Below are 23,712 nucleotides of genomic sequence, written 5' to 3'. Positions count from 1 at the left end.
TCTATTGGAAGAGTCTAAGTTTGGTTGTAATTGTAAATTTAAGTTTCCCTCACATATTAGGAGACCTTCTGTTTCCATTACGATAATATCAGTAATTTTCTGAAAGAAATCAATATCACTTCCCAGGGGTGTGTATATATTCAATAGAGTAACTGAATTTCTGTCTATATTCCCCCTTACCAGAATATCTCTGCTCTCTTTATCTCCCATTCCGAATATTTTTTCAAAATTACTTGAGATAAGAATAGCAACTCCTCTACTAAGTCCTAATTTATATGAGGAGAAAAACAAATTAGTGAAGCCCATTCTCTGTAGTTTTTGATTGGATTTAATAGCCCATTGACATTAAAAGAAATGCATTTTAGCTTGTCCTTAGCCATCTGTATTTATCTGTCAATGTATCATTGAAATTAGCAAAAAAAACTTAATCGATCTACTCCCTGAACAAGAACCAAGAAATGCAAATAATAACAAAAATGGCAACAAACCAAGGCTGAGGTCTCTAGTAGATGACTCTACGTTGAGCTAGAGGAAATGTCTAGCTGTGGGGGATAACCCTTCCTATTTGTGAGTTCAGGGCCCCCATTGCAGTATTCATAAAAGTCAGTGAACAAATCCATTACACAGAAAAGAATTCCCTGTGTACTCCTGCTAAATATATGCACACACACACACACCCATACATATGTATATATATAGAGAGACACACCCACATATCAAGTACATATATATGCATACTGTGTTGCCCTTATGGCATTCGTTTAGTTTATTATATTTTCACTTTAGTAATTCATTTGTAATCATTTTCTAGTTAAAGTTAAGGTTGTTGAAAGTAAATTCGTTGTCTGTGATATATCGCAGCATGCGATGACATCACACCCAGTTTCGCTGCTTCCTATGGGAAAATACCAGTTTGGAGAAATGGGAAGGAGGGGGCTTGTGTGTGCAGGATCAGCGCGAGAAAAGTTTTCTTTCTTCGCACTAGAAACATCATAGAAGCAACACCGTAAGATAATCGACATGTTGTAGTAAAAATGTTAACGCTGATTCAGTTAAAAGTAATGACGGTTGATAAAGTTTATGTTCTTTGTTATTTAAAGAGTTCCGGATAGTTTGTGTTGAAGTGTATTTAAAGTAGTTGATGGCGTAGGTAGATTCTGACTGTATGTTGTACTTTAATGTAATATAGTTTGTTGTAGTTTTATTTTTGCAAGTATTTATGATGTAAATGTGATGCCAAGAAGAAAACAAATGCTGTATATATTTTGTATTGTTTTATCACCAGTTTTCACCATACGTTAATGTGGAAGAGTGAAGAGTAAACGGTTAACCTTACTGAGATCGCGCCTCATTGACTCTGGGTTATACTCAGTGTTTAGTTCAGAGTTTTTACACCTGTGCGAGAACACTACAGTGAAAAGGCGGCATTACCAGGTGTTTCAACAACTGCTACGATGGCATCGCAATCCAGCATCAAATCGTTGCCATCCAGCGCCAGGGGCAGTAGGGCATCAACAAATAAGACTGCCCACGCAAGAGCTAAAGCAGAAACCGTAAGGTGCGAGCGTCTTATGTTGAACAGGAAGCATAACTGAAAATGGAAAAGGCAGCCAGAGAGGCGGAAAACCAAAAGGAAGCGGCTGCCAGTGAAACCGAAAACCAGTAGGAAATGGTAAGGATAGAAGCAGAGTTAGAAGTGCTGACACTACACCGAGAAGCAGAAGCTGCCAGGGTGGAAGCAGAGATATTAGAAACTGCTGAAGAAATGCACGTTCTAGATGAAGTAAAATCTACTTTAGAAAGGACCAGATTGGAACGCACAAGTGACTACATCCGATCTCAAATGGACTTGAAGAGTCGTTCTTCCTCTCCATACTTATATGCTAACATCCCATTTCACGAGGAGTCAAAGAGAAGTCCAATTGCATCACATCTATCTGAGGAAGACAATTTACCCTTGCAACTTCGCAACGAATTCAAGAATGTAAGGGCAGATGACAAATACTTCTTGACACCAAACTTACCAGATTTGGCGAGAGGAGAGGGAAAGGCTGAATTCAGGACAGCAAATCCCATAACAAATGTACACCCTCAGTCATATACCCGCCGACATATTCCCCCAGCCAGCATGACACTTGCAGTTGAACCCATGGCACAGTATTTAGCACGACGAGATCTTGTCACTTCAGCACTGTACCAGTTTGACGATAAACCTGAAAGTTACAGTGCATGGTACTCCTCATTCACCAACGCTATCCACAGAGTCCAGCTCGGAGCAACCCAAGAGTTGGATCTTATGACGAAATGGCTGGGAAAAGAATCATACGAACAGGTGAGACGCATACATTCAGTGTACATCAACAACCCCAAGCTAGCCTTACGCAAAGCATGGGAGAGACTTTGGGAGTGCTATGCGGCTCCTGAAATTATTGAAACGGCACTATTTCGACGTCTGGAAATTTTTCCTAAGGTGTCAGCCAAAGACCACACTAAGCTAAGAGAGCTCGGAGATCTACTCATGGAGATTGAAGGCACTAAAGAAGATGGCTACTCAACTGGCCTGTCATATTTGGATACTTCACACTGAATTAGACCAATCGTGGACAAACTTCCATTTGGGCTGCAGGAAAGGTGGGTGTCTGTTGGCTCAGAGTACAAAGCGGAAAACGATGGTCGATTTCCTCCCTTTGAGTATTTCACTAGGTTTGTGTGCAAGGAGGCGATGAAGCGAAACTTCATGAGTCAAGGTAGCAGTACAATTCACACCAAGCCAGTCAAATCCACTTTGAATAATTTTAACATCAATAAACCTGTCTCAGTGTGTAAAACTGAAGTCTTTACAACTAACAATGACCCTAGCAAGAAATGACCATTGCACAACAAATCCCACCCCCTTTAAAAAATGCAGAACGTTTAGGAAAAAACCCTTTGACGAGAGGATGGCCCTTCTCAAGGAGAAAAATATTTTATAAATGCTGTTCCTCTACCTCTCACCTCACTAGAGAGTGTATGATCCCCGTGAGGTGCTCGGAATGTAATAATGCTAGTCACTATGGGGCCATGCATCCCGGCCTGTTACCGCAAACTGACAAAGCTCCTCCACCCTCACAAGAGGACGGTGGGGAGGGAGAGGATCACTCCAGGACAACCGTTGTCTGCTCGAGCTGCACAGAAGTTTGTGGTCAAGGTCAGTCAAGCCATTCTTGTTTTTCAAAGGTCTGCCTCACTAAGGTGTACCCTAAGGGAGCCAAAGACAAGGCTATCAAAGCCTATGTAATTCTGGATGACCAGAGCAATTGCTCACTAGTCAGACAAGAAAACTTTGATTTGTTCAAATTAGAGAGTAATCAGTTCCCATACTACCTTAGAATTTGCTCAGGCAGCATAGAAACATACGGGAGGAAGGCAGAAGGCTTCCAGCTTGAGTCGCTGGATGGTAACGTTGTCATCTGTCTCCCTCTGCTCTTAGAGAGCAATGAAATTTTGAATAACCGCACCGAGATCCCGACGCCAAGCGCTGTGCGACACCAGCCACATCTCCACCACATCGCCAAGCACTGGACCCAAAAGCAAAAATACTCCTGCTAGTAGGAAGAGACGTTCTCCAGGTGCACAAGGTTAGGCAGCAGGTCAATGGACCACACGACGCCCCCTTTGCCCAACGCCTGGATCTGGGCTGGGTGGTGATAGGAGAGGTGTGCCTTGGCAATGTACAAAAACTGACAGTTAACACACTCAAGACCAATGTGCTAGAGAGTGGCCACCATTCAATTTTTCAACTCTGCACGAACTACATGTGTATCAAGGAAGCACGACAGGGCTTTAACAAGTGTATACTGACAAGACACTGGGACAGTCAGTCTTCGCTCAAACTGAGCATGATAATAAACTTGCTCCATCAGCACAAGACACCATCTTCATAAAAATAATGGACACCAAGGTCTTCAGAGATGAAGCAAAGAACTGGGTCGCCCCACTACCTTTCAGAGAACCACGCCAGTGCTTGCCAAACAACAAAGAGCAGGCAGTCAAGCCGTTCACGTCTTTGCAAAAAACCCTGGAAAGGAAACCTGAGATGCAGCAACAATACGTAGCATTCATGGAGAAGATCTTCGCTACTGGACGTGCTGAAGTAGCACCGCCACTGAGGGAAGACGAGGAGTGCTGGTACCTCCCAACGTTTGGGGTTTACCACCCACAAAAGCCCAATCAGATCAGGGTGGTCTTTGACTCCAGTGCTCAGTGCGCTGGTATCTCCCTTAATGACGTGGTCCTCACAGGCCCCGACCTCAACAACACCCTTCTTGGGGTCCTGTTGCGCTTTCGGAAGGAGAAGTTTGCAATCCTAGCAGACATCCAGTTCCTTTGCTTCTCAGTACAGGAGGACCATCGCAATTTCCTCCATTTCTTATGGCACAAGGACAATGACATCAACAAGGAAGTCATTGAGTACTGGATGAAAGTCCACGTTTTCGGCAATAGTCCATCACCGGCCGAGGCCATCTATGGGCTGTGAAGAGCCATCAGAGAGGGTGCACAGGAGCACGGTGATGACACCATTGAGTTTGTAGAAAGGCACTTCTATGTCGATGACGGCTTGATATCGCTACAGAAAGAAGATGAAGCAATCGATCTGCTCTGACATACACAAGCCTCAATCGCTGAGTCAAACCTCCGCTTGCACAAGTTTGCATCAAACCGTCAGGCAGTAATGGAGGCCTTTCCACATGATGACTGTACTCCGGCAATCAAAGACCTAGATCTAGATGGAGAAACCATACCCACACAAAGGAGTCTGGGTCTCCTCTGGGAGATTACGACTGACACATTCATGTTCTCCGTGCCGACCGTGACCAAGCCATTTACCTGCCGTGGAGTTCTCTCCACTGTCAACAGTGTTTTCGATCCCTTGGGTCTACTGGCGCCAGTTACGATCCAGGGAAGAGCCCTTCTCAGAGAACTTACCTCTGAACTCTCCGACTGGGATACTCCCCTACCAGAAGACAGGCTAAACAGATGGGCGGCTTGGAGAGATTCACTTCAAGATCTAAAACAGCTTCATATCCCACGTAGGTACACCACGGACGAATTGGCCCAGGCGAAGGATGTCATCCTTAAAGCAACTCAGAGCAGCTTTTGCAAGGAAGTTTTCGGCCCTCCAAGCTAATAAACCAATACCAAAGGACAGCCCTTTGAGGAAATTCAACCCGATCCTGAAGAACGATCTTATTTGCATTGGAGGCCGGTTACACTCTCACCTTTCAGCTGCAGAAAAGAGCCCAGTAATCCTACCCAAAGACAGCCATGTGTCCTTAATGCTCACTCGCCATCACCATGAACAGGTAAGGAATCGGGGCCGTCACCTGACAGAAGGAGCAATAAGGGCAGTGGGACTGTGGACCTTGGGAGGTAAAACACTGATCAATTCAGTACTTCACAGATGTGTAACCTGCAGGAAACTGCGAGGGAAGTTGGAAGCTCAACGCATGGTGGACCTCCCACCAGAACGTCTCAATGCCTGCCCTCCTTTTACATATGTGGGGCTCGAAGTATTTGGTCTCTGGACCATCACTACGAGACGCACAAGAGGAGGACAAGCAGAGGTGGGAAATCATGTTTAGCTGCATGAGTTCGAGAGCGGTACACATTGAAGTAATCCAATCTTTAGATACATCCAGCTGCATTAATGCTCTCAGGTGCTTCTTTGCACAAAGAGGCCCTGCAAAACAGTTAAGGTCTGATTGCGGCATGAACTTTGTTGGAGCGTCCAAGGAGCTCGGGATGGACAAGACGGTGCAAAAGTACCTCAGTCAGCAGGGATGCAACTGGGAGTTTAACACACCACACACCTCCCACATGGGAGGCGCATGGGAGCGGATGATTGGTATCGCCAGAAGGATCCTTGATTCAATGTTTCTGCAGCAACACACCCGACTGACTCACGAAGTACTGTGCACACTAATGGCAGAGGTCACAGCCATTATAAATGCACGACCACTCCTACCTGTGTCTTCTGACCCGGAAAACCCCTTCATAGTCTCGCCATCAGTGCTCCTTATGCAGAAGGCAGGAGCTCCTCCTCCACCTGGGGACTTCTCCGATAAGGATTTGTACACAATGCAATGGAGACAGGATCAGGCTCTTGCAAATCGGTTCTGGTCTCGTTGGAGACATGAATATCTACCTTTGTTACAACATAGACAAAAGTGGACAGAATCTTGCAGGAATCTTCAAGTTGGAGATTTAGTCCTGCTCAAGGACAAGCAGATCACCCGCAACTGCTCAACTGCTGGCCAATGGCCAGAATCACTGCCACAATTCCCTGGTAGGGATGGACATGTCAGGAAGGTTGAGTTGAAAACTTCTGACCAAGGTGATGTGAAAATTTACCAAAGGCCAGTTGCAGAAGTCATTCTACTTCTCCCTAAGGACTGATCTAGAGACTAAAGTTTGTATTATGTTCCTAGTGACCTTACAAAGGTCAGTCGGGGAGTGTGTTGCCCTTAAGGCATTCATTTAGTTTATTATATTTTCACTTTAGTAATTTGTTTGTAATCATTTTCTAGTTAAAGTTAAGGCTGTTGAAAGTAAATTCGTTTGAAAGTTTTCTTTCTACGCACTAGAAACATCATAGAAGCAACGCTGTAAGTTCATAAGATAATTGATATGTTGAAGTAAAAATGTTAACGCTGATTCAGTTAAAAGTAATGACGGTTGATAAAGTTTATGTTCTTTGTTATTTAAAGAGTTAAAGTTAAGGCTGTTGAAAGTAAATTCACTGTCTGTGATATATCGGCATGTGATGACGTCACACCTGTTTTCACACCGCGCCTCATTGACCTGTTTATACTTGGTGTTTAGTCCTGTGGGAAAATACCAGTTTGGAGAAATACCTGTGTGTGCAGGATCAGCGCGAGAAAAGCTTTCTTTCTACGCACTAGAAACATCATAGAAGCAACACCGTAAGCTCATAAGATAATTGATATGTTGAAGTAAAAATGTTAACGCTGATTCAGTTAAAAGTAATGACGGTTGATAAAGTTTATGTTCTTTGTTATTTAAAGAGTTCCGGATAGTTTGTGTTGAAGTGTATTTAAAGTAGTTGATGGCGTAGGTAGATTCTGACTGTATGTTGTACTTTAATGTAATATAGTTTGTTGTAGTTTTATTTTTGCAAGTATTTATGATGTAAATGTGATGCCAAGAAGGAAACAAATACTGTATATATTTTGTATTATTTTATCACCAGTTTTCACCATACGTTAATGTGGAAGAGTGAAGAGTAAACGGTTAACCTTACTGAGATCGCGCCTCATTGACTCTGGTTTATAGTGTTTAGTTAAGAGTTTTTACACCTGTGCGAGAACACTACAGTGAAAAGGCGGCATTACCAGGTGTTTCAACAAGTGGTACGATGGCATCGCAATCCAGCGTCAAGTTGTTACCATCCAGCGCCAGGAGCAGTAGGGCATCAACAAATAAGACTGCCCACGCAAGAGCTAAAGCAGAAACCGCTAAGGTGCGAGCGTCATATGTTGAACAGGAAGCATAACTGAAAATGGAAAAGGCAGCCAGAGAAGCCAAAAACCAGTTGGAAAGGGTAAGGAGAGGTTTTCTGGGACATTTGGCAGTTGAGGGATACAACAAACTGAGAGCTACCAGAGGGAATGCAAACTCAGTTGAGTTAGTTGAAGAGTTCGCTAGAGCATGGGAGTTTAAAACTTCTCCATGTCCAGAAGATTGTGATAATTAGCAGCACACAGTGCATGTTGAATACGTGACTGTCACTTTGTACGATCCATACTTGGATTTCTGTATTTTGTGGCGACCACTTTTGTTAATCTATACATGGAGTCGGGTGTGTTATGTGGCGACTACTTGTGTTAAGGAATATTCTTTGACTGTCACCTTGTGATATCCCTATGTGGATTTTGGAACTTAGGCATCATTTTGTTACCCCTGCATGACTCTGGCATTTAAGTGACGACTACTCGACATCTAGAATCTTCTGAGACTTTCACCTCATTTTCCCAGTGTTGATTTCCGGAATTTTCTGGATTGCCATCCTAGGACTTTGTTTGAGTACGACTTGATAAGAATTGTTCCCAGACCTCCACAGGCATAGCACTGTTAACTTCTGTTTAGGAGAGTAATCAGCTTAATTGTCTGTATTTTGGGTAGATACTGAAAACATACTTGTTTAACATTAAAAGCTGAATGTGGTCTTTTGCTGCTGACATATAATACTTGACAGAGGAGGCATGGATAGAGTGGTCTGCAGTACCAATGGTAGCAATGGCTAATACCGGAGGACATTTGTTAAAGGTGATCCTAGGAAAGTGTAGGAAAGATGTCACAGGCAGCTTTTTCAACACAGAGAGTGGTAAGTGCCTGGAATGCACTGCAAGGAGTGGGTGGAAGAAGCTGATGCATTAGAATTATTTAAGAGACTCTTATTCTGGTTCTGGTCATAAGAAGACCTCTGATACTTCTTTACAAATGCATGCACTACTTTAAAGACTTCCACTGGTCACAGCCTTAAACTTCGCTCAAAGACAACAAAAAAGAACTGCAGCACATTAAAACACAAGGACTGTGATATACTGAAGCTTTCAAATAGCAACCTATCTTGCACATTTATTCTAGGTTTCTCCCAAAGAGATTAAAACCATTTTTAGAACAATAACATTTAATTGCAGACAATGGTGGTTAATTTTTCCAAACTACACAACAAAGTGAAAATCCATCAGCCCCATGACAGGAATTTAATAAATCTTGATGGGTGTAACAAAATGTGACATTCAAGCTCAGTTACATTGGACAGACACCATGTTGACTAGGTAAACTCATAGAAGCATGTTACCTTTAAATACTTCAGATCAGACTTGATATTATGAATGAATTGGAGGATTTGGTTGTGCACATTTGATGAAGGAAGCAAATGTCTAATTCCTGCCTCTGACGCTTCAGTATTACAAGAATCAGTGGCACAGTTCCTCTCATTGGTCTTCATGCAATCCACAGAATAATCAAAGAGAAGTCTAGACATATCTCCTTCATTGGCAGAGCAACCTTCAGTATTTGAAAAATCATCCAGAGTTAAGAAATTCCCTGCCAAATGAATAAAGATTTTAATAAAATTGGACATTCCTCTGAGGATCTCAGGTTGAAGGAATTTTTTTAAAAAAATAAAGCTCTGAATCTCATTTTACATCCCCACAAATCAATACTTTAATTTAAGCTATGCAATTATTCAACCAGTACATCTTTGATGTAGAAAAATTGAGTATACAACCCATGTCATGTCAATGGTAGTGTAGAGGTTAGTGTAAAATTTTACAATGCCAGTGATCAGAAGATCAGGGTTCAATTCCCACCATTGTTTGTAAAGAGTTTCTCCCTGTGACTGTATGTTGCTCTGGTTTCCTCACACATTCCAAAAAAACATACGGGTTAGGATTAGTAAGTTGTGCACATGCAAAGATGGAGCTAGAAGCATGATGGGCTGTCCCCAACGCATCACAGACTGTGTTAATTGCTGACACAAATGACACATTTCACTGCATATGTCAATGTACACGTGACAAATAAAGCTAATATCTCTCTTAGAATTCTCTTGCAACTAACCTGATGTACAGGCTTGAGATTTTGTCTCCTCTTCTCTGCTTTCACTTGGGTTGTTCTCTTGTGATTGACGTTCATCTGATCGATCTGCTGGAGTACTGTAGAATCTCTCTCTACCACCATCCATTACCAGTTCTGATCCGTATGCTTTATTTGTGCCACATTCATTTTGACTTGCTCCTAGTGTCAACTGACACGTTCGTTTAGTCCTTTCACTAACTCTGTAATTCTCCACTTCTTCCAGAGTCCTATTGGCAATCTCCAGCTGATGCCACAGTGCTTTGTTGGACTTCTCAACTTGATAACACAACGTGTTGTCGGATGGCTCATCTGTCACCTGCTTTAGTGATAACCTGTTTTCACCTGGAACTGAAGCTCCATCACCAGCATCATCATCTGAACTCAGCAGTTGTTTCAAGGAATGGACTAAGGAGAGGCAGGGAACACTGCAGTAAATGAAATGCTAGGGACTATGTAGTGATTAAGAAACATTTTCAATTGCAAGCATTATTTTTCTTTAAATATCTATCAATATGACAAAAGGCAACTGCAATTTAGAATTGGCTAAGGATCTGGAAGGAGCCTTCACTTTTAAAAAAATCAGCAACCCAAGGTCAAAATATCTAATACTAGAATATTAGAGGGTATGTAGGGGGTTGGGGGAGGGGAGGCTCAAAGATATGCTAGGAAACATTTCTTTTAAAGCAGAATGGTCAGTGCCTGTAATACACTGACAGATGTGACAGTGGAGCAAAATACAATAGAGATGTTCACAAGGTCATTCCATCAGCAAATAAAGGGATATGGACAACACACACAAAATGCTGGAAGAACTCAGCAGGCTATCTATGGCAAAGAGTATAGCTGACATTTTGGGCCAAGACCCTGCAGCAGGACCCCCTAAAGGCTGTGGCCTGAAACGTCGACTGTTCACTTTTTTCCATAGATGCTGCCTGGCCTGCTGGCCAGCATTTAGTGTGTTTTGCTTGGATTTTCATCGTCTGCTGATTTTTCCTTCTCTCCGAAGAGATATAGACCTTGTGTTGGTAGAAGGCATTAGTTTCATTAGTCAACTTCAAAACGTCCACCATTGTTCCTGTACCAAGGTAACATGTCTGAACGACTGGCATCCTGTTGCACTCACGTCAATAATAAGCAAATGCTTTGAGAGGCTGTTCAAGGACTATATTGTTATATCTGTGGAACGCTGCCATCCAAACTGGACCCCCTGCAATTTGCCTAACAACACAAACTATCGACAGATGACACAATAGTCACTGCTCTATATACCATCCTTATGCATCTGAACAAGAAGGATGCTTATGTGAGAATGCTGCTGTTGGACTACAGTTCAGCATTCAACACCATCGTTCCATCCAGGCTCGACAAGAAGCTCAGAGACCTCTCAGCCTTGACCCTGCCTTGTGCAGCTGGATCCTGGACTTCCTGTCAGATTGCCAGAGGTGGTAAAGATGGGTCCCTCACCCTCAACACAGGCACCCTCAGGGCTGTTAGCTAATAATGAAATGGCTTCTCTGTAATGTTAACTATGAGATAATGTTCTCTGTAGCTGAAATGTTTGGGTTATAACTACTGATAACAGGGGGACTAACCAATGTCAGTCTCGTTATTCTATTGTATGTGTGCGAAGCCAGGTTGGTGCGTGGGAAGTTCAGTGAGCAGAAGCGAAGAGAAAGGATGTGCAGTAAGTGCTCTGGTAGACTACCGTGGTTCATCCCTATCCGAGGGTTGTGGATTCAGAGGAAATTGAATATTGGACTGAGGATATTGCATGAGGTCCAATGTTGTGCATGAGCTGTATAATCTCTTTTCTTAGCATCTTTTTATTTTTGTTTCTCTAACCTCATAATCACAGTAAAATTTAACCACTGTAAACGTACATTGTTACTGACTGATATTTTACACTGTGGGTTTGTGCTGGGGTGCATATACAGCATCTAGGCAAATGTGAGACACAGTATGACGGGCAGAAGTCAGTTTCCCCTAGACGAATGTGGGTTGATAGAGCTGAGTGTTATTAAAACTATGCTAACTTTGTATTATCATGTCCTGGTCACCAAGTACTCCGTCACCTTGTCCTTAGCAATTAACTCTAACATCTTCCCAATCACTGAGTTTAGGCTATCTGGTCTATAATTTAATTTCCGCTGCCTTTCTCCTTTCTTTAAGAGTGGAGTGACATTTGCAATTTTTCAGTCCTCTGGCACTATGACAGAGTCCAATGATTTTTGAAAGAGTCTTTCTAATGCCCCCACAATCTCTAATACTATCTCTTTCAGAACCCTAGGCTGCAGTTCCATTGGTCTGATTAATTACTTTTAGGTCTTTCAGCTTTTTGAGCACCTTCTCACTTGTAACAGTAAAGGCACACAGTACATTTGCATAATGCTAGTGTCTTCCACAGTGAAAAAATGCAAAATACTCACTTAGTTCACCTGCCATCTCCTTATCCCCCATTATTATTTGTCCTGCCTTATTTTCTAGCAGTCCTATATCCACTCTCATTTTACTTTAATTTTTAACAAACTTGAAAAAGCCTTTACTATCCACTTTGATATTATTTGTTAGTTTGCATCATATTCCATCTTCTCCCTTCTAATGATTTTTAGTTGTTCTCTGTAGGTTTTTAAAAACTTCCCAATCCTCTCTTCCCACTAATTTTTGCTTTGTTGTATGCACTCTATTTTGTTTTACATTACCTTTGACTTCCCTTGACTATTTTACCATTTGAGTATTTCTTCATTTTTGGAATACACATGTCCTGCTCTTTCCTAATTTTTCCCAGAAACGCACGCCATTGCTCCTTCCAATTTACTTTGGCCAACTCCCCTCTCATACCACTGTAATTAATCCATTGAAATAACATCAGACTTTACTTTCTCCTTATCAAATTTCAAAGTGATCTCAATCATACTGTGACCACTGATTCCTAAGGGCTCTTTTACCTTAAGCTCCTTAGTCACCTCCAGTTCATTCTGAGAGGGTGAACAACTTCAAGTTCCTCAGCATCTACACCACCGAGGACCTCACGTGGTCTGTACACACCAGCTGTGTGGTGAAAAAGACACAACAGTGCCTTGCTCACCTCAGATGGTTGAGGAAGTTTGATATGGGCCCCCAAATCCTAAAGACTTTCTACAGGTGCACAGTTGAAAGCATCCTGACTGGCTGCGTCACTGCCTGGTATGGGATCTGTACTTCCCTCAATCGCAGGACTCTGCAGACAGTGGTGTTGACAGCCCAAAGCATCTGTAGATGTGAACTTCCTATGATTCAGGACATTTACAGTCCCAAAGGATCATTGGGAACCCGAGTCTCCCAACCACAAACTGTTCCAGTTGCTACCAGCTGGGAAACGTTACCGCAGCATAAAAGCCAGGACCAACAGGATCAGGGACAGCTTCTTCCACCAACCCATCAGACTGATTAACTCACACTAATGCAATCTTATTTCTATGTTATACTGAATGTCCCATTGTATATACTATTTAGTGTTGGCATTTGACCAAGTGGTTAAGGCATTGTTCTAGTGATCTGAAGATCGCTAGTTCGAGCCTCAGCTAAGGCAGTGTGTTGTGTACTTAACCACTCATTGCTCTGCGACGACACCGGTGCCAAGCCAAGAGGTGTGGAGAGAGGAGACTTACAGCTTAGGCAACTGCCGGTCTTCCATACAACCCTGCCCAGGCCTGCGCCTAAGAAACCTTCCAAGGACAAATCTATGGTCTCCCAAGAATAACAGATGCCCTTTTTTATAGTATTTATTACAAATTAGTATAAATTGTACATTGCACATTTAGACAGCGATGTAACATAAAGATCTTTACTCATGTACATGAAGGATATAAGAAATAAAGTCAATAAAGTCATTGTTACTCTCCTTGCCAGGTCTCCTGTAGCCTTTCTCCTTGATTCCCATCTGTAAACTTAATATTTACATGCCTGCAATTCATGTTTCCAGACTGTAATCCCCGCTGCTCTCTGTTAGGCCTTAATTTGATCAGACACCCCCAGACCATGGATCTCACCGATTCCAATGACACTGGGTGAATTCATATCCCGGATTCCACCATCAGCAGTGCTGGTTCCTATAACCCTAGATGCCTTTAAACTGGAAACTACTCAGCATCTAGCTCAAGGTCTGACCTGCATCTTGACTGCCAGCACCTCCAGGACACCAATCTCCTCTTCACTCACCACCACTCTTCAACTGTGTCTTTTAGGTTCTATCATCAGCTCTTGGGTCTTCAAGGGTTCTATCTTACTCCCATCCCACCCTACCTTCTCCTCTGGCACCTCCAACTCTCTCACCCCCTGCTTCTCCACCTTTATCCCATTTCTCACTATTCCTTCTGCTATTACCTTCCATGACGCAGAATGTTCTGTTCCCACTAAAGGGCTTCACCTTTCTCCCCTTTCATCCACTCTTTAGAGAGTTCTGCTTCAGCCATGATGTTGCACTCCACATACATCATTAATACCCATTCTCCTGTCTCCAATCCTCCCTTTATATACCCACGCTGGTTTTCTGCCTACTTTGGATCTTTCCTTCTTGATTTGCTGATGAGGTATTCAGTCTCAACTACAGCTCTCTCCTCTCCTCCTTGAACCCTATTCCCTCTGAACACACTGCCCTCCAGTAAACCTGCAGACAAGTGGCAACTCCCAGACACTTCATTAAACCTACCCCTTGGGAAGGACTCCGTCTCCACACCATCAAAATTTCTCAGACACTGTCACTGACCTCATCCACTCTAAAGAACTCACATACACTGCCACCAAACTCATAGCTCCCTGCACTGCCCATTTCTTCCTCCTAATATCCATAAACTGAACCGTTTGGGTATGGCTACTGTCTCTGCCTGCTCCTCCCCTACTAAATGAGTAACCTCATATCTCAATTTCCTTCTGTCCTCCTTACTCCATTCCCTTCCCACCTACATCCATGACATTTCACAAGCCTTTGATTTCATCAGAAACTTTCAACTCCTTAAGCCAATTACCTCAGTTTCACCATGGATGTTCAATATCTATGTGCTACTATCTCCTATCAAGAAGGCCTCAAAATGTTCCACTTCTTTCTCAACAAAAGACCAACCAATCCTCATCCATCAGCACCCTCCTCTATCTAGCAGAGCTGGTCCTCAACCTCAACAATTTTTCCTTCAATTCTTCCCACTTTATCCAAACCTAAGGGGTAACCATGGGCATCCGCAGAGGCCCCAGTTATACCTGACTCTTTGCTGGCCTGTGGAACAATCTATGTTCAAAGCCTTACCCAGATGTATTCACCAACTCTCCTTCCACTGCACTGACAACTGCACTGATGCTGCTTCATGCACAGATGCAGAGCTCGTCAATTTTTTCAGATGTATGTACAATTTCCACTCACACTTAAATTCACTTGATCCATTTTGGATATCCCCCTCCCCTTTCTCCACCTCTGAGACAAAATATCGATTTTTTTCTATATAAAGCTATCAATTCTTACAATTATCTTGACTTTGTCTCTTCCCATTAATCTTCCCAGCACTTATTCCTACAAGTGTCCAATGTGCTACATCTGCCCATTCACCTCTTCATTCATCTCCTTCAGGGCCCCAAACAGTCCTTCCAGGTGAGGCATCATTTCACCTGTGAGTCTACTGAGATCATTATTGTGCCATGTGCTCCAAAGCAGCCTCCTGTACATCGCTAGGACCCATCGTAAGTTGGGGACTGCCTCCCTGAGCACCTCTGGCATCTTGGAAAAGTGGTTCTTTCGCATGATCAAACATCTTAATTCCCATTCCCACTCACATTTCAACATGTCGGTCCATGACCTCCTTTTGTGCCAAGATGAGGCCACCTTCAAGCTGGAGGCGCAACACTTTATACTGGGTAGTCCCCAGCCTGATAGCATGAATATTGATTTCTCCTTCCAGCAAAAATAATTCCCTCCTTCTCTTCCTTCTTCTATTTCTTATTCTGGCCTGTTACCTCTTCTCACCTGCCTAAATCACCCCTTAGATCCCCTCCTCCCTCCCTTTCTCCTATGGTGCACTCTCCTATCCAATCACTTTCTTTTCCCTCCAGCCCTTCACTTTGCGCCCATCTGGCTTCATCTATCAATCCTCCTTCATTTTTGTTTTGTTTTGGCATCTACTCCCTTCCTTTCTGATGCAGCTTGACCTGCTGAACACCTGTGTGTGCTGCTTTGGATTTCCAACATTCGCATACTTTCTCATGTTTAGATGTTTAATTAGTTTGGCACAAGGTGGTTTTGAAGGCCTGTTTCTGTGATGTTCTTTGTTCTATATTTAAACAGCAAACACAGGAATTAAGACAGCTACCAAGATGGACACTTATGACATGCATTCATATCTCCCTATGATACCAAAAATATGAATAATGTTTACTTACGGTTTATTAGTGCAGCTTCTGCTCTTGAATAATGGAATGATGTTTCTGAACTGTGAGCCTGAATTGAACAGTGCAGCTCAATGCTTCTGTAGGGGGGCCCTCCTGCAGTTGTTTTTTGGAAGCTGTTATAGCCTTGTATGTACCCAGACTTCTCTCCTGCTTCCTGTGCAGAGCTGACCGCACCATGTTTCTGGATGTTGGATTCCGAAATATTCACAGCCAGTGGGTCATTAATCCCTTTACCTGAGACAGAGATCTGTCTTTACACAAATCATTCAAATTTATTCTTGTCTTACCTTATGGTTGTGCTCTTGATGAGAACCTGATTTTAAGATAACGTGTGTGAGTCAAAATCCTTATTATTAGTTACCAGTGATCAGGATGACATTTGAAATTCCACTTGGTTTTGGTTGACTTAACAACAAAACTACATACATGATAACTTCAAAATTCAACCCTTATTGCCATCCATTTTACACATGCAGCTCAATTTTCTCCCACCTTTTGAGAAAGTCAAATTTTGTAAGAATTCAGCAAAGACGAGAAAGGAAGAAATCACAGATCTGTGAAAAAAAAATTCCCCCATAAAGTACTCAGAAGAGTAATCCAAAGAACGTATGTACACCAGATGTGTCAATCAACAGCAGTATTGATACAGAAATCTCAGGAGTATATTGATTCGATACATTTTGGTACCTTGTGTCAAATTACTGCTGCATGACAACTTTCCTGGGACTTCCCTTGATCCACTTTGCTGGATTGTGCTCTGGTTCTCTTCATCCTCTTGCTCACTCCTGTGTTAAAAATACCCAAACATTAAACTTGTCTTGGGGAATTAAATACATCCAGTCCTGTGTTAAGTTTTTGAAAGAGATTATTCCCAGATATAATTAAGTGTACATTAAAAGAGATACATTTATATGATTTCTGTAATGCATACTGGTACAGTATGTCACCAAAGACCTTAGTAAATTTCTACAAGCTTACTGTGGAGAGAATTGTGACCGCTTGTGTCATTATCTGGTACAAAGGCCCAATGAGCAAGATTGAAAGATACTGTAGACTCATCGTCTGGGACATGCCCTATTTTTAGTACTATAATCAGGGAGGAGGAACAAAAGCCTGTAATGCATACTCAGAAGTTTTAAGAACAGCTTCTTCTTTGACATCAGATTTTTGTATTGTCTACTACCTTTTGCACTATTTACTATTTTTTCCTAACCTATAATAATTTTTGTGCATGTTCTACACCCAGTAATCAATTTATTATGTAGCTCCTGTATATAATAAAGTGGTCAATGGGTGTATGTTCGTGGTTTTCTGCTGCTGTAGTCCATCCATTTCAAGGTTCAATATGTTGTGCATTATTTAAGTCAGTCACTTTTTTGTCAACTTGAACCACCACTCTGGCCATTCTCTTCTAACCTCTCTAATTAAAAGGGCAGGTGTAGCACTCGTTCCGCTTACAAATATAAGACAGTCCTTCCGGGTGAGACGACACTTCACCTGTGAGTCGGTTGGTGTGGTATACTGTGTCCGGTGCTCCTGGTGTGGCCTTTTATACATTGGTGAGATCCGACGCAGACTGGGAGACAGTTTCGCTGAACACCTACGCTCAGTCCGTCAGAGAAAGCAGGATCTCCCAATTGCCACACATTTTAATCCCACATCCCATTCCCATTCTGATATGTCTATCCATGGCCTCCTCTACTGTCAAGATAAATCCAAACTCAGGTTGGAGGAACAACACCTTATATACCAGCTGGGTAGCCTCCAACCTGATGTCATGAACATTGACTTCTCCAACTTCCGTTAATGCCCCTCCTCCCCTTCTTACCCCATCCCTGACATATTTTGTCTTTTGCCTGTTCTCCATCTCCCTCTGGTGTTTCCCCCCCACCTTTCCTTCTCCTCAGGCCTCCTGTCCCATGATCCTTTCTCTCCTCCAGCTCTGTATCACTTTTTCCAATCACCTTTCCAGCTCTTAGCTCTTCATCCCACCCCCTCAGGTCTTCTCCTATCATTTCGCATTTCCCCCTCTCCCCACTACTTTCAAATCTCTTACTATCTTTCCTTTCGGTTAGTCCTGACGAAGGGTCTCGGCCCGAAACGTCGACAGTGCTTCTCCTATAGATGCTGCCTGGCCTGTTGTGTTCCACCAGCATTTTGTGTGTGTTGCTTGATACCACAGCATATCCTTTCAAAGAATCCTGGATATGGAGGGTTGTAAGTCAATATCGTAGTGTAAATAGAGGAGAATGGGATAATTAAAATTCTTCTTTGATATTTCATGGAGCACCAAGAATTCAACAGTGCTAATTTACAAAAAATATCCAGTTGTTCCTGTAACATCATTAAACCAGAGGATCAAACCCATCTCTCAAAAGAAAATAGACCAATTTAACAGTAACACTTCATAAAAGAGCTTGGATTACAGAGAAGCTTCTTTGCCACATAGACCAAAGTAATACAGATCTACCCTCCATCTGCAAAAAATTATGCTCTGAACTTACGGATTATTCCATATTTTACAGTACAATTCATTACTATTCCGTAATGTTCCACCACTCAGGAGAACACTTACTCAGTAGCAGGTTGTTCAGGGGCTACATGGTGGGCTGGCACCTTTATTGATCCTGAAGTCTGCGTGATTAAATACTGCCACCTGTAAATGTTACAGAAAGAATAGGCAGAAAATGGCATTTTTAAATCCTATCTCAAATTCAGCCTTTGATTACCAATTTTAAAGGCACTAGGAAGAGGCCATTCTGTTAAAATTATCTCCATATCTCTATCCAGAATGTTTTACACATTTAATAAATTAATTGTTATAGGGAGCTGGCAATTAAGTTTCAAATTCTAATAACGGCAATAGGTTTGGATTTCCAATGAATCTATTCATCAAAAAAATTTCATGGATAACAACACAGAAATTTAAAATACAAAAGTGAGATTTTAACACTAAGATTGTAAAATGTATTCAAAAGGACCTAATGCCTGAAACTTGCATTTATTTGTAAGTTTATACAGTTGTAAGTTAGCTTATATTGCTTCTAAAAACTTAACTACTTATCTTTCTGCTATAACCTTTGTTTGCCCATGTCTTCCAATGTCTTTATTTGTAGCCGGCTTTATCGCACTTGGATAAATTAATCTATAATGGTCCTGTTCCACATTCTTCTTGAATTATTATACTTGTTCATTTGTTTAGACCAAAATCAGATCCTTCAATGCATCATGCCCATGGCCAACCATTAAGTTCCCTTCTATATTATTCCCATTTTCTTCATATGGTTTGATATGCTGTAATATAATCCTTTCTAATCTTTTAAACTAAGAAATTAATTTAGCTTTTACACCATACCAGTTATAATACTGCTATGGAACCGCAACTTCACTCTGAAAAAAATTGTAATTCAGAATCTAAGAGTTTGTAAGGAGTTTGCATGTCTCCCCCTCCTTACTATATGGGCTCCCCTCATTCTAAAGATGTATGGGTTACGGATATAATTATGGGCAGGCTATGTTGGCGTCAGAAACATAGCTCACTTACAGGCTGCCCCATACATATCCTCAGAATGTGTTGGTTGTTGACACAATGACGCATTTTAATGTATGTTTGAAGGTATATGCGATAAGTAAAGCAATTTTTTTCTCTTTGGCTGTCCTGGCCTTGTTCATACTCCAGTAATCTCCACTAATGCTATTTAATAGTAACTTTACAACCAGTTCACCATTTTTATTGTGCTACATTCTGGACTTTCATAAAATTCAAACATCTCTTGACCACACTTCAGTCTTAAATCATTTTAATCTCTCCTATCCAGGAAAGAAAATCAGATGAGAGCGGAGGCTAATTTTTCTTTTTACAAAGCAAATTATTATCCACTCAAAGTACAACGGAAGGAATTGTATAAAGGGAAAAAGTTGCAGGCTTCTCAGATTCGGTCTGGAACTAATTGGATTGCTCTTTCTAAGAGGTAACAAGAGTACAATGAGTAGAATGATCTTCTGCATTGTATTATTCAGTAACCAGAGCTTAAGAACTTTCTACTTTTCTCAGTTTTTCTACACTTCGCCCTTTTTTCATCCTTACTGTTACTCTCACCTTTACTTAAACTAATGTAATTACAAATTATTAATTTAAAATATCTCCTTTGCACTTGGTTCTGACTACATTCAGGCTTAGCCCTTTAATTAGTCTCAAAGTTGCTGGGATCTGAAATTATAACACACCTCACCCTCCTCATCCCAAATCATGCCACTCAGACATCCAAATCTTCACTTCTACATTCCGGCCATCTTAAGTATCCTGAGATTACTGCCCCTGAATTATTTTTAAATTATTGATATTCGCTACAAATTGAAATTCAGTTTTGTATCAATTCATTGAATCCAAGTTGAACAATGAATTCTTACTGCTCATTTTCTTTTATTATAATCTTCCACTGTCAATTATAAAAGCATTAATTCATTAAGAATTACTGATATACAGAGTTTCTAAAATTGCATTTAAGGCTTTATGTACAGAATGTACCATCTTTATTGCAATTCTAACAAGCAGCTCTTACTAACCTTAATTCTGCCCCAAGTGATTTGCTCCTCACTGTTTGCAGAGTGCACTCAAAGATGAAATAATTACTTATCTATACAATTCTGTAACTCAGATAGAGCCAATACTCAGAAATTTTACCAGTATTGGTGTATCAACTTACAACAGAATTAAGGTGTATTTTTTACACTGCCACTTAGGCAGCAAAGAAATCTTCCATCTCTGACAATGTTCAGGGCTTCCTTCATCATGTCAATGGATTCCTCTTGGTTTTCATTACTGTCACTCATGCAAGTCTCAGGGTGAGGCTCAGGAATATTGCACTCAGATGTAGAAGGAATCTTCATTGCTGTTTCCATAACAGTTTTGTTTTACTGGTCAAGGTTGTAAGTCCTGAGCTGAATCCCTAAACCTGGACCATTCTTAGTCTACCCTTTCACCTTTGACTTCTTTGGTATGGGTGTTCCTACCAACAGCCAAAGCATAAATCCCAGACTATGGTCAACTCTCTGGGTTATTGAGACAAGCAAGCTTCAAAAGGGTGTATTTTTAGCTGCACTGAAAAAATTTATGTAATGTAAAAGCTCAACACTGAAATACCCCATTTTATGGCTGAACCAAGTCTATTTATCAATCTGCATTATCTTTGAGCTTTTAATCTTAAAACACCAAATTAGGGTATGAAGACCAGGATCCCCTTTATTTCAGGGCCTTTTTAAAATGGAATGAAGTTCTCCAGGTTAAGAATCTAAGCATTTGGGAGTTATATTTCTTTCGCATTTGTCCGAAAAAGATAAAACCTCAGAACTGTCTGTATTTCACTTAGTAAATTCACTTCCTCCCCCAGCAAGTCAACAGAAGAAAAGTTAAAAAGCAATCTCAGGTTTCCAAATATGTTATATGAACTTACGTCTTCCGTTCAGACACTGTCTGGGCTACCAGCTCGTAGATCTGTGCACCATCGGCTGAAGTTGATATGATGAAGAAAGCTTTGTTATCTGCAATTGGAAGTCTTCTTAATTAACGAGCAAACAGGACCTTAAAATATTTCTTATTTTATAATTCCCATGTTCTTGTAACAAACTCTGAACCTTAAACTGCAGACAGGATTATGCATTGAAAACATCTATATATTCAGCAATAAGTGCACACACCATGTTCTATTTTATTTGTTATGAACCCTAGTTTCAACATCTGGCATGGTGCATGAAGTACAGGGAATCTGTGTTGGGGTGGTATGTACCCCAAAAACAATTCTAGAGACAATATGTCATGTACTGCACATCTATGACATTCTTTCTTGTAGTGTCATGCAAGGACCTACCCTAATAATATGAACAGTCGTGCAGATTGCTGCGAGGAAACACATTTTGAGAGACACACTTTGAGAGACAGAATTTGAGACAATTTGAGAAACACACTTTAAAAGAGACACAGACAGACACTTTGAGATACACTTTGATAGAGACACTTTGAGAGAGACAGTATCAGAGAAGCACTGAGAAAAGAACTTAGAGAGACACTCTTTGAGGGAGACACGCTTTGGGAGACGCACTTTGAGAGTGACACACATGAGAAACGCATTTTGACAGAGACTACTTTGAGAGAGGGACACACTTTAGAGCAAAGTTGTTGTGTTTGAACAGCAGAGTCGTTAGTGAGAGTGAAGAGTGCAAGCTTCGACTGAACCCAAAAAGGAGTGGGTAGTCAATAAAGCTGTACATTTTGGAGGTAACTGACATTTCATAATCCAAACATGGATTTTTGGCTTCCACTTTGGTGACCCCTGCAAAGTCTTGGGTGTGTGGTGACCAATCCTGGAAGAGGGACTTCTCACGTCAGTTATGTGGTGAAATTGTCACTTTTTTGGACTCTTTGAAGCAAACCACATTGTGAACTGTAAAGGTACGGTGGCCGCTTGGTGAGATCAAGTTCGCGAGGTACTGTGTGTATCTGCCGAATCGCCTTGGAGAGGTACGGTGGCCGTTTCGGCGTATATCTGCGAGACTCGCTTCTCCGCTGTATTTTGAATCTCCGTCTTCAAGATCGTCACTTCAAAACTAAAAGTCTCTCCTCTCGATTCCCCCGTAAATCCCTTGAAACTTTCTGAACCGACATTCCGAGACTCTGCTCCAGTAAGACTCCATTAGGAGTTGTTTCTAAGTTTAACCGTCTGGGTGCTATAGGCGCATAGTGCTGTTAACATCGCTTTAAATTAGTCGCTTGTTTAATTCTCTATGTTCCTGCTTGAATGTTAATACATTCTGTGATAACATCCTGACTCCGTTCCATAACTATTATTGCAGGTTCCATGTAACACATTAAGAATTAGATACAAATTAGATCTACCTCCTAATCAGTAGATAATTAGGCTTCCGGCAATTTGAACAACTTATCTTCCCCCAACACACTCTACTTTCCTCACTCAGTAGTTGTTCAGTGGTCTGACAGCCAGATTTCTATTAACCTTTAAGTCAAGTAAACTGCATAGCTCTAATAGTAAAATCTGAATCTCTCGTTTTGAATGTCTTCTTCCTTCCCATACTTCACTCAAATATGATAGAATTACCCTGTTTATTTACTAAACCTAACAGTAAAGCTTATAATCAGATCACCTTATAAAGTTCAACACTGTACAGAATATTAGTGTAGTCACTGCAGCCGGCATCACAATGAGAATAGAGGGTACTTTGTCACATCTTAGTGATGCAATACAGCCAACATAAGATGCCACTTTGGTAGTGCTGATAAATGAATTAGGATAACTAACTTCCATTATTAGTGGCTTTGCTTCTGGCAGTCCTTCAATCTATCTCCTCACGCTTGAATTTGAATTCTTAATTTCCTTCCACCTTGTACCAGCTCACAGTTATTATGGAAGCAACTGACCTGTTGCAACTTCTCTCACAAGCACAGCAGAGAGTCCGATGATGGGGCTGAAGATATGTTTGGTGTCAGCATTGGCAGCGAGATTCTTACTATGACACTTCAACACCAAACGTTCATCTTGCTTCTGGGATAGAACCAGTATGTCCTCCAGCAGAAGTGCGTAAAGATCTGTGTTGATATAAAACAAAGTAACAGTAAATTCTCAGTGAGATGTAAATTGATTT

General features: G+C 41.4%; 1 protein-coding gene across 8 annotated transcripts in view; it reads right to left on the bottom strand.

The window, feature by feature from the left end:
- Nucleotides 1–23,712, bottom strand: part of LOC132388937 (rho guanine nucleotide exchange factor 12-like) — a 181,374-nt gene that overhangs the window by 21,531 nt on the left and 136,131 nt on the right. For 6 of the 8 annotated variants that reach the window (XM_059961345.1, XM_059961346.1, XM_059961344.1 and 3 more), the window contains 7 exons: nt 23,489–23,656; nt 21,510–21,597; nt 18,632–18,712; nt 16,744–16,841; nt 16,048–16,290; nt 9,628–10,050; nt 8,864–9,111 (listed from right to left, as the gene is read on the bottom strand). In XM_059961345.1, the coding sequence (XP_059817328.1) occupies nt 8,864–9,111; nt 9,628–10,050; nt 16,048–16,290; nt 16,744–16,841; nt 18,632–18,712; nt 21,510–21,597; nt 23,489–23,656 (1,349 nt within the window). The remainder of the gene's footprint in view (nt 1–8,863; nt 9,112–9,627; nt 10,051–16,047; nt 16,291–16,743; nt 16,842–18,631; nt 18,713–21,509; nt 21,598–23,488; nt 23,657–23,712) is intronic. The other 2 variants (XM_059961349.1, XM_059961350.1) reach the window with 1 other exon arrangement.

This window comes from Hypanus sabinus, unplaced genomic scaffold, assembly GCF_030144855.1.
Source record: "Hypanus sabinus isolate sHypSab1 unplaced genomic scaffold, sHypSab1.hap1 scaffold_437, whole genome shotgun sequence".
NCBI lineage: Eukaryota > Metazoa > Chordata > Chondrichthyes > Myliobatiformes > Dasyatidae > Hypanus > Hypanus sabinus.
Note: the sequence above shows the minus strand (reverse complement) of the source record. Positions and strands in the feature narration are given on the sequence as shown.